This window comes from Diceros bicornis, chromosome 9 (assembly GCF_020826845.1).
Source record: "Diceros bicornis minor isolate mBicDic1 chromosome 9, mDicBic1.mat.cur, whole genome shotgun sequence".
Lineage (NCBI taxonomy): Eukaryota > Metazoa > Chordata > Mammalia > Perissodactyla > Rhinocerotidae > Diceros > Diceros bicornis.
Window position 1 is genome coordinate 30,614,378 of NC_080748.1, and position 10,672 is coordinate 30,625,049.

At 36.8% G+C, this 10,672-nt stretch overlaps 1 protein-coding gene across 1 annotated transcript in view; it reads right to left on the reverse strand.

The window, feature by feature from the left end:
* Window positions 1-8,051, reverse strand: part of LRRC63 (leucine rich repeat containing 63) — a 68,018-nt gene extending 59,967 nt beyond the window's left edge. Inside the window, exon 1 of the mRNA XM_058547723.1 lies at window positions 8,000-8,051. Coding sequence (XP_058403706.1) covers window positions 8,000-8,051 — 52 coding nt within the window. The remainder of the gene's footprint in view (window positions 1-7,999) is intronic.
* Between the last annotated feature and the right edge of the window lie 2,621 nt (window positions 8,052-10,672).

Consider the following 10,672-nt stretch of genomic DNA (forward strand, 5'->3'; position numbering starts at 1 on the left):
TTAGTTCCAAACATTTTTAAATATCTCTTGTGACTTTTTTGACCCATGTGCTATTTAAGTGTGTTGTTTAATCTCCAAATATTTGGGGATTTCCAGATATCATTTTGGTATTGACTTTTAGTTTAATTCCATTGTATTCTGAGAGCAAGCAATGTATGATTTCTGTTCTTTTAAAAGTATGTTTTATGGCCCAGAATGTGGTCTATCTAGGTGAATGTCCCAAGTGAGTTTGAGAAGAATGTGTTTTCTGCTGTTGTTTGATGAAGTATTCTATAAATATCAATTGGATCCTATTGATTGATGGTGTTATTCGGTTCCACTATATCCTTATTGATTTCCTGCCTGCTGGATCTGCCAATTACTGATAGAGGGGTGTGCCAGTATCCAACTATAATAATGGATTTCTCTAGTTCTCCTTACAATTCTAGCAGTTTTTGCCTCAAATATTTTGACTCTCTCTTTTAGGTGCAAATAAGTTAAGGATTGTTATATCTTCTTGGAGAACTGACCCCTTTATCATTAAGTATTGCCCGGGTTTATCCCTAATAAATTTTTTTGTTCTGAAGTCTGCTCTGTCTGAAATCAATATAGCTACTTCAGCTTTCTTTCAATTAGTGTTAGTATGGTATATCTTTCTCTATCCCTTTACTTTTAATTCATCTGTGTTTTTATATTTAATGTAAGTTTCCTATAGACAACATATAGTTGGGTCTTATTTTTTATCTACTCTGATAGTTTCTGTCGTTTAATTGGTGTACTTAGACCATTCACATTTTAATGAATTATTGACATTGTTGGCTTAATATTTGCCACGTTTGTCAAGTTTTCTACTCATTGCACTTGTTTTGTTTCTTCTTTTTTAAAATCTTCCCTTCTTTTTCTGCCTTCTCTGGTTTGAATTAAGCATTTTATGGTTCAGTTTCCCTCCTCTCTTAGCATATCAATTATACTTCTTTTTTTTTTTTTTTTTTTACTTTTTTGATCATTTATTTTTTTTAATTGAGGTAACATTGGTTTATAACATTATATAAATTTCAGGTGTACATCTATATTATACTTCTTTTTAAAATTTTTAAGTGGTTGCCCTAGAGTTTGCAATATACATTTACAACTAATCAAGTCTGCTTTCAGATAACACTACACCACCTAATGGGTATTGCAGGTATCTTTTCAAAGAGTATTCCCAATTCCTCCCACCCGCTCCTTGTAACATTGCTGTCATTCATTTCATTTTTCCCTATGCTATAATCATTCAATATGTTGCTGATATTATTGCTTAGAACAAAGCGTTATCTATTAGACCAAGCAAGAATAAGAAATGCAAAAGTTTTTATTTTCCTTCATTTATTCCTTCTCTGACACTCTTCCTTTAAGTAGATCTGAGTTTCTGACCTATATAATTTTTCTTTTAGCATAAAAGAACTTCTTTTAAACACTTCTTACAAGGTAGATCTACCAGCTACAACTTTTGTTTGCCTGAGAAAGTCTATTTCTCCTTTACTTTTGAAGGATAATTTCACTGGATACAGATTCTAGTTTGGTCGGGTTTTTTTCTTTAGACACTTTAAATATGTCACTCTACTCTTTTCTTGCTTGCATGGTTTTTGACAAGAAATCCAATGTAATTCTTATCTTTTTCCTCTATAGGTAGGTATTTCTCCCCTCTCCCCTGGGCTTCTTTCAAGATTTTCCTTTTGTGTTTAGTTTTCTGCAGTTTGAATATAAATAATATGCCTAGGTGTTTTTTGTTCCCTGAGCTTCCTGGATCTGTGGTTTGGTCTGTCATCAATTTTGGAAAATTCTCAGCCATTATTACTTCAAATATTTTTTCTGCTCTCTTCACTCTTTCATCTCCTCTGATACTTCCATTACGCACGTTATACCCTTTGTAATTTTTCCATAGGTCTTGAGTATTCTGTTCTTTTTTGTTTGTTTATTCTTTTTTTTTTTTTTGCATTTCAGTGTAAGAATTATCAATTGGCCTATCTTCAAGCTCACAGATTCTTTCATCAGTCATGTCAGGACTGATGAGCCCATTAAAGGCATTTTTCATTTCTATGACAGTGTTTTTATTTTTATTTTTAACATTTCCTTTTGGTTTTTCCTTAGAGTTTCCATATCTCTGCTTACATTACTCATCTGTTCTTGCATGTTGTCTACTTTTTCCATCAAGGCTCTTAATATATCAATCACAGTTATTTTCTACTCCCTGTCTGATAATTCTAATATCTGTGTCATATCTGAGTATGCTTCTGATGCTTGCTTTTTCTCTTCATGCTATGTTTTTTCTAGTCTTTAAGCATAATTTGTAATTTTTTGTTGAAAGCCAGACATGATGTATTGGGTAACAGGAACTGAAGTAATTGTAGCTCCAGATGTCAGAGGCATAAGTTTCTTCTAGTTCCCTTTTTATTGTATTTGGGTTTCCCTACAAACTCCTTCTTAAATAAAATCTGAATCTCACAGCTCTCTCAGTTTTAATTCATTGTTACTGTATCGGAGCCCTGTTGATGAGGTGGTAAGGTGTTGGGGAAAAGAACTGTTCTATATTCTTATGATTAAATCTCAGTTTTTTAGTCTGCCTGAATCCCTGGGCTCTGGCTTTCAGAAGTGTTTCTTAGACTTTTCCTCCCCTTACACAAGACAGAAAGGCTACAGGGGGCTAATGTTGTCTAATTTGCCCTTCCCCCAGGTCAGATAAGGCTCTGATAATCTAGTCTCCCTTAAAGCGCAGGTCTTTGTTACGGTGAATGCTCTGGGAGTGTTTAAAAATGGCTACTTTCTTCCTCCTTCTGGAGGAAATTTGAGCAAATTTTTCTCTGATCTTCATGAGAACCTGCTGGGTCTACTAGGTTCCATGACAGTGTAGAGGCCCCCCTAAGACTAAGCTCTCAGAAAGTTTTAACTCTCTAGCTGGTCCACACTCAACCTCTAGCAATTTGTCAAATTTGGCATGTAAGTGTTCCTACAGTTAATGGCTTAAGTTATTGGCTTAAGCATCTTATGATCCCAATAAGCTGATCTCAGCTGTGATTCTCTATATTTGTCTCTCTCTCCAGATTTCAGGATGGTGGTTTGCTCAGTGAGCTGAATTCTCTGATGGATCTAAGAAAAGTCATTATCAGTTTGTTCACTTTTTTCTTGTTATGAAGATGAGAGTCATGACTTCTAATCTCTATATTTTGAAGCTAAAACCAGAAGTCTCCTTCTATTTATTTTTCAAACCATTATGACCTGAAATTTACCACTTCTACTATGAAAACTGTAATCACAAAGTTATTATTGATATCTTGTTGCTAAACCCAATGGATACACATGCTTATTTATCTATATTTGACCTCTTTTTAGCATTTGATATTTTAATCTCTTCTCCATGAAATTCACTCTCCCCTTGGCTCCCATGATAACAGTCTATCATTTCTCCATTCCTACCATTCTGGTAATTTATCTTTCCTTTCTAGGCAAATCTTTCTCTTTCTCAATTTACCATTTAGCATTCTTAAGGGTTCTAACATCATCCCTCTTCTCACTCTAACTCATTTTCCATATACAAGAACATTCTAAAATCTGGATCTGGAAGCCCTAAGCACCTCAAACATCTCATACATATCATGTCCAAAACAAACTCATCAGCAATTTCTGTTTTCCTTTATCTCATAGAGGTACACCTGCTATCTAGTTACATACACACACACACACAAACTGGAATCCTTGATTCCTCTTGTATTAGTTTCCTCTGGATGCTGTAACAATTTACCAGAAGCTTGGTGGCTTAAAACAACAGAAACATATTCTCTTACACTTCTGGAGGGCAGAAGCCCAAAATTAGCATCACTGAGCTAAAATCAAGGTGTCAGCAAAGCCATGCTCTCTCTGGAGTCTTTCACGGAGAATCCATTCCCTGCCTCTTTTAGCTTCTGTTGGCTCCCAGCATTCCAAGGCTGTGGCCACATCACCGCAATCTTCAAGGCTAGCATCTTCAAATCTCTCTTTGCTCCATCTTCATATCACCTTCTCCTATGTAGTGTGAAATCTCCCTCTGCCTCTCTGTTATAAGGATATATATGATTGCATTTAGGGCCCACTTGAATAATTCAAAATAATCTTTCCATCTTAAGATCCTTAACTTGATCATATCTGCAACCCCATATAATTTTTTTTTTTTTTTTGCCATATAAGATAACATTCACAGGTTCCAGGCTTTTGGGGGGGGGGTCATTTTCCCGTCTACCACACCTCCCATTCCTCATTCCTCATATTTAACACATCCAATCAATCACCTTCAGGCTTTATTCAAATTATATATGTCAACTCAAAAGCTTCTAATTTCCCACCTCTTCCCATTCCACCCCACCCCTCACCTTAAGAGGGCATGCTCTCTTTCCTTTTCCACCATAAGAGTCACTGAAGAAGTGAGCTATTGTTCTGATGGATTTGTGTCCCATTCTCTTTTGTTTAGAGTGGAGAAAAGGATTGAAAATCAGTGATCTAATTAAGTTCTGCTGTTTCAGAATAGAAAGATAAGACCCTCTGACTAAATGACTTGCTAAAGCCGTACATCACATTAGTATTGGAGCTAAGACCAGAAGTCAAATCCCTGGACTCCCATCCTAGAACATTTTGCACTGTTCCAGGTTGCTGCAAGTCAGCAAATAATTGTAGGCCAAGTGAGAAGTATTATAACATCTTACAACTATACAGTGGTTTTATACTTTACAAAGTGCTTTCACACAGGCTATTGCATTTTAACCTTCTTCTCTCATAGTTAAGTGATCAAAAAACCCCAGATTTTCCCTTCTGACTTTCACTGCTGTCATCCTAGTCTACATCGACTTAACTTTCCCCTTGATTTTCTGACATAGCCTTATAGTGTTTTCATCAAAGTATCTGAATCCTATCAGACATAATTCAGATTTTTTAATTTGGTATACGAAAATCTACGTGAACTGGATCCACTTCATCTAACCTTGCTATGTGATGACCCGTTACTTTCCAATGAGAACCCTTAGGTACCCTAAATATTACTGACAATCACGAAGGCCATACTGCCCATTTATAACTTCCCTTCTTATGTTGATCACACTGCATGGAATACCTTCCCTTACTAAGCAATTTAAATCATTTTCTTCTTTTGAAGTCTACCCTAAACCTTATGGAATCCACCTTTCTTGATTAATACAACACACACATTGTTCTCATTAATTAATCCAACAAACATTTAACACCTACCATGTGCCAGCTGCACACATAATGCTGAGGATACAATCACACTACACAAAACTTACTACCATCAAAGATTTTACAATTTAGAAACTAGGCAGGTAAACAGTTATCCTAGAGAAGGATAAGTGCTTGGTAGGGGTAAGTATGGGATATACTATGGGAGCATACAGGAAGGCACTCTGACTGGGTGCAGAGGGACGAGGTGCTTAGGGAAATCTTTCCAGTGAAGATGATATCTGTCTTCTCAAATCCAGACTTCTGTATTTTTGACACATTTCCCCATGATTTCTTTTCTTTTTTTTCCTAGTATATTAAATTACTACTTTTCCAATTGACTCTCCTCTGCCTTCAAAAACTACACAGGTCTCCTCTATAATTAAACATATTTCATTCTGTTTTTACTAATTCCTCAAGTCTTAGTTCAAGCCCCATTCCTGCCCCAGTGCTTTCTCACATCTACAAACTACTGTAGCTCTGCACGGAGTGAAATCACCAACAGAAAGCACAAAAATTTGAAAAACATGGCACTAAATAGACGGAGAAAAGGACAGTTGTTTACAGTATGAGAGCTGAAATGAGAAGGTGGAGTGTATCCTCATTCAATCTCAGCTGGGAACATGTGCGTTTTCACTGTGCTGCGCACAGCCACGAATGACGGAGATTACCATATATACTCTTCTGCACACAGTCACCTACCATAAAAGGAGACAGAGCAATATATACTGCTCTGAAATGTTCTTCATGATATATTGTTGAGTTAAAAAGACAAAGCACAGCACAAATTTGTAACTTCGGGAGTTACAAATAAGTTTTAGCAGTTAGGTAAATTCACACCTACAGAATCCACAAATAATGAGGATCGACTGTACATGTAGAATTGAATTGGATGTTATCATCTTGCAATAAACTTTTCTAAGTTCCTGGTTATTAGTGAATATCTTTAAGTATTGTAATTCTGAGCTGTGCAGGTTGAGAAATTTCTATGAAAAATAAAGTTAATAACATATTTGATTAATACACATACCTGTACGGACTTTCTTCTTATATAAAGGCAGCTTAGGGAGTTTTGGAGGTAAAGGTCTTCGAAGAAGTTGTGGGTGGTTTTGCATTTTAACTAATAATAAGCACTGTTTTTCACAGCTAGTGGTTAAGTGAGAATTGAAAAGTTTTTGAATATGTTTGAATTGTTGCTCAAAAATCATTAGAATCTAGATTACATCTTAATGAAAATCAGTCTGTGCCAATACTATAGTGAGTCCAAGCAGAATTCCTATAAAAGAAAAAGAGGGTAAGAAAATAATTCTTTAAAACTTCTAGAAAGAATCTAGATAAAATTTAAGTTTATAATTAATACAGAATTTTAAGATACATATACTATTACCAATCAGGATCATTCTAAAATTTCCCACATTAGCAAAACATTCAGTCTGCCAGGGCTATTTCAGCTAGTAAATACTGATTTTCCAGAACGGTAGAAACGACACTCATTTTTTTCTCTATCTCCAAAATGTTATCACTTTATAAATTGGGAAAGAATTTTTGGTCAAAAAGATAAGGAAGTCCCTCTGTGATTGCCTCTGGAGACTCACAATATATAACTATTCACAAAAAGGTTGTATTCTTTCTGTAATAATGACATTTTAATTTTCAACCACTATAGTCGAGCCATAATTATTTAATCCAAAAAGAAGACAGTCTTCAACATAATGAGATTTTCCAGGATCGCTGTCCCCATTAGTACTGTTTAGAAACGATGCCAGAAGATAGACCCTAAATATGTGCGCTTAGTTCTCAGGGCAACATCAAAGCGCCCGGCACATCGCTATTCCGTTGACAGTCTACAAGGGAACGCTTTGGAGCTGGGTGAATGGGTCGTTTTATTCCCAAAACATAACTTTGCACACAAGCCCTCAAGGTTTGTTCCCTGGTAGTACGTCCCACTTGATGTAATTTGCCTTCCGTATTATCGGAAGAGATGCTTGGAAACGTTGGACTCCTACACTATCCTTTAGGGCAATCAGCTGCTTTTCAAAACAACCGGTCTTTCCTCTTTTATCTCCTTTTCCTCGGAATTTAGGCTGTGAGGAAAAGGTCAAGCGAAGTCCCTGGTCTTCCCGATGGATGCTGTTTCGAAAGAAAGAAAACACCCAGGCCACCTTCCCCCGCTGGCAAGTTGAGGCCCGAGGCCAAGCAGACAGGCCCTAGCAACCAGAAGCAGAGACACCTGCTCTGCTTGCGGAACGCGCAGGCGCCGGGTTGGTGGGCGGGGCCGGGTGGGGAGGGCGGGGCCGGGCTGTGCGCGCGCCGGCGGAGCCCCGCGGAGCCGGCCCCGCCCCACGGCGCAGTGCGCGCTGAGTCCACTTGCCTTCCTCGGCCGCTGTGTGGGGCTGGACGGGAGGCCGCGGGCGGTAGGGGCTGGAGGAGAAGTCCGCTCTTGTGCAGCTGCTGTACGGAACCCGTGGTGACAATCGTTATTACTATTTTTATTCTTAATGACAATGACCACTCTTATTTATTTACTCTTCCCAATTACACCATGGTTAACTCGAGTATCTAGGGTCTGGGCTGGCATTCTTTAAACTGCACTTGGGGGCAGCCGGGTCCCGTTGCTGATTTGGCAGTGCCCCCGAAAAGCGAACATTCTGGTTTCTTTCTTTTCCTTGAATGCAGCCTGTTTTGTGTTTCTGATCCTTCAAAGTTCCTAGATGAAGAGGAATTGTTTAGGAATAGGGGAATTAAGGATCCAAGCAGACTTGAAAAGAAACCTATTTCTCACCGTCATAGTCATTTGTTCTGGTTGTCGTTTTTTGAGTTGTCTCCGCTGTCATGGTGTCGATGAACCTGTACGTACAGTGATCAATATATCGTGTGTGTTTGCATGTATGTGCATGTTTCTCTGGAGTTTTGAGGGAGGAAGAGCGCACGAGAGAACTCGTTAGGTAGATGTGTAAATCCCAACTCAGAAAGTGTGGTAGATGGAGCCCCCTTCCAGTATTTCCTTTTTTCTTTTAAGTGCAAATGTAGGAACTTTAGTAACAGGTGTTGGAAGGTGAGAGACTTCTGTATAAATCTTTCTAGCTTTTGGGATCTTTCAAAATTTACTCCCTAACCAAGTCTTCCTTTTTCTTCCAAGCATTATTTTAAATTGGTTAATGAAAAAAGTGGAAAAGTAAAAAAAGTATTTCATCAGACTCTGGGAAATATTATGCACCTTGTTTTCCTTTACAGTATTAGCATATGGTTTCTTTTCCATGTGAGATTACTGTGTCCCCATTAGACTGTCATCCCAGACCATGAATTTATTCTCCTTTTGCCTGTTTCACAGATTGTTTAGCTTCTCAGACAAGAAAGTTGACAATAGGCAGATCTGATTGCTAGGTTTTGTCTCAAGTAATATTTGTTGTGCATATTTTGTAAGTGTGAAAAATGTTTATATTTTTAAGCATAAAAAATGTGTATGTTCCAATATATAAATTGTCAGGTTCCTACGCTTTTAAAAGTTGTTTGAACCATGAGAACTACTGGGATTCAGTTTTATTGACCAATTCTTGGCCTTTAAAATTGATGCTTAATACTGCATAGTCAAAATCAAGGCAATGCGCTTATCAATAGTTTTTTTAAAAATGCTTTGTCACACATGGAATCGGACATCAGGCTTCACTGCCTACAGATTTCTTCTAGCAAATACCAGGCAGAAATTAGAGCTGTTTAATATGTAACCTCCTTATGTGTGAATATTTTGTCTTCTACTGCTTACTACTTCTATTACCTAGCACCAAACATTTAGACAAATAAGACAGGTATTATGCAAATTAAATCCATGGCTTGGTGTGTTTTATGTGTATCTATCAGTTATTCTAACATCTTACATGCTTCATCTATCGAAATGATGTGCAAATGCAGGCTGGAGTTAGAAAGCACAAATCACATGCAATTTGGATTATTATTTTTATTTTATTAATTTTTTATTATTTTTGAAAATATTACTACCTCAATTTCCTTTTTTAAAAATAATCATGTCTCTTTAAATAATATGGTTCACTCTGATTTTAAGGGTCTGCTTTACCTGATGTACGGTACAGTCAGCCCATTTGTCCTGTTAGCTTTGCAATTTGGCAGGACCATGTGATCAAACTTGTCAAAGTGAACCACAACAATTTGGCTCTTTTAGCAGACTGTATTGAGGAGGCCAGGGTAATGGTGAGCGCCAAGGTTAGGTACATCCTGCGTTGTTGCTTTTTGTTTTTATGTTGCTAAAATGAGATAAATCCTTATGCAAAAGCACCCTAGGCACCCTGCAGGTAATGCTATTGATTTTCCTAATGAGTGGGGAGTTCTTGGGAAATCTCAGATTTGCTGTTGGTGAAAGGCCACAGCTCTGTTGGAAATGTGTAGAAATTATTGCTAGAAATCTTCACTATTTTCCATATACCTCTCTCCTCTCGTTTATTTATTTGTTTGTTTGTTTTCCTTTGAAACGGGGTAGAAGTTTACTGAACAGTTTGGTCAGTGTGGATTTAATCTAACATTTTGCCTTATGGAAATAGCTGGAGTAAATTTGTATTTTTATGCTCATATTAGTTTTCAGAAGTTCTTTTAAAAAATCAATAGTTATTTTTGAGTGCACACTGGGTAAAGTGTTGAGTCCCCAGGGTAACCCAGGGCACTAAAATGCTTTTGAGAAGAGGTGTTTTCTTGGTTGGAATTTACCTGACTGTTTAATTATATATACTGGGAAATGTCTTTGCTCTTCACCAGTCACAGTGGCTTAAATGTGTACATTTATTTCGTGTTTTTTCATACTGCTTTGTAGAGAGCAGTTTTGTATTTTCATAAATGTTAATAAAAATATTTTGAAGAAGCTGGTTTTGTTTTGACCTCTGCTGTCTCACTGCAAAGACAAAAACTTCATTTCTGTTCTTAATTATTTGGGGTCCAGTTATTTAGTTATTTTTGCCTTTCAGGGTGATAGTTATTTCCTTTACTTTGTTTGAACTAGAGATTGATCCTGAGATTCTTTTCAAAAAATCATTGCTAGTAAGGAAATGTCATGCAACCTGCATCATAAAATTTTAAAAAATTCCAAACGTAATGAAAGGACAATGCCTATTTGTTTTTAAAAGGAGCTTCATGAATTCAGTCATTCGCTCCAGAACGATTTATCGGAAATGTATGGTGCATAAGGTACTTTACTAGGTGCTAAACTTTAAGCTTTATTAAAACAACTTATAATGATTCATTTGAGGCTTTGTAATCTTAGACATTGCAATTAAATTTTAAAACATTTTCAAAGGCTTTGCTTCTCTATAATTATAACTACTTGAGGTTTTTAAAATTTTAACATTTTTTTATTACGTTGCTTGGGTAGTATAGTGTTATTTATTCACACTACCCCAAATATTCAGAAACAATTTTGCATTTCCTTAGCTTTGATGATGGTTTTGGACTG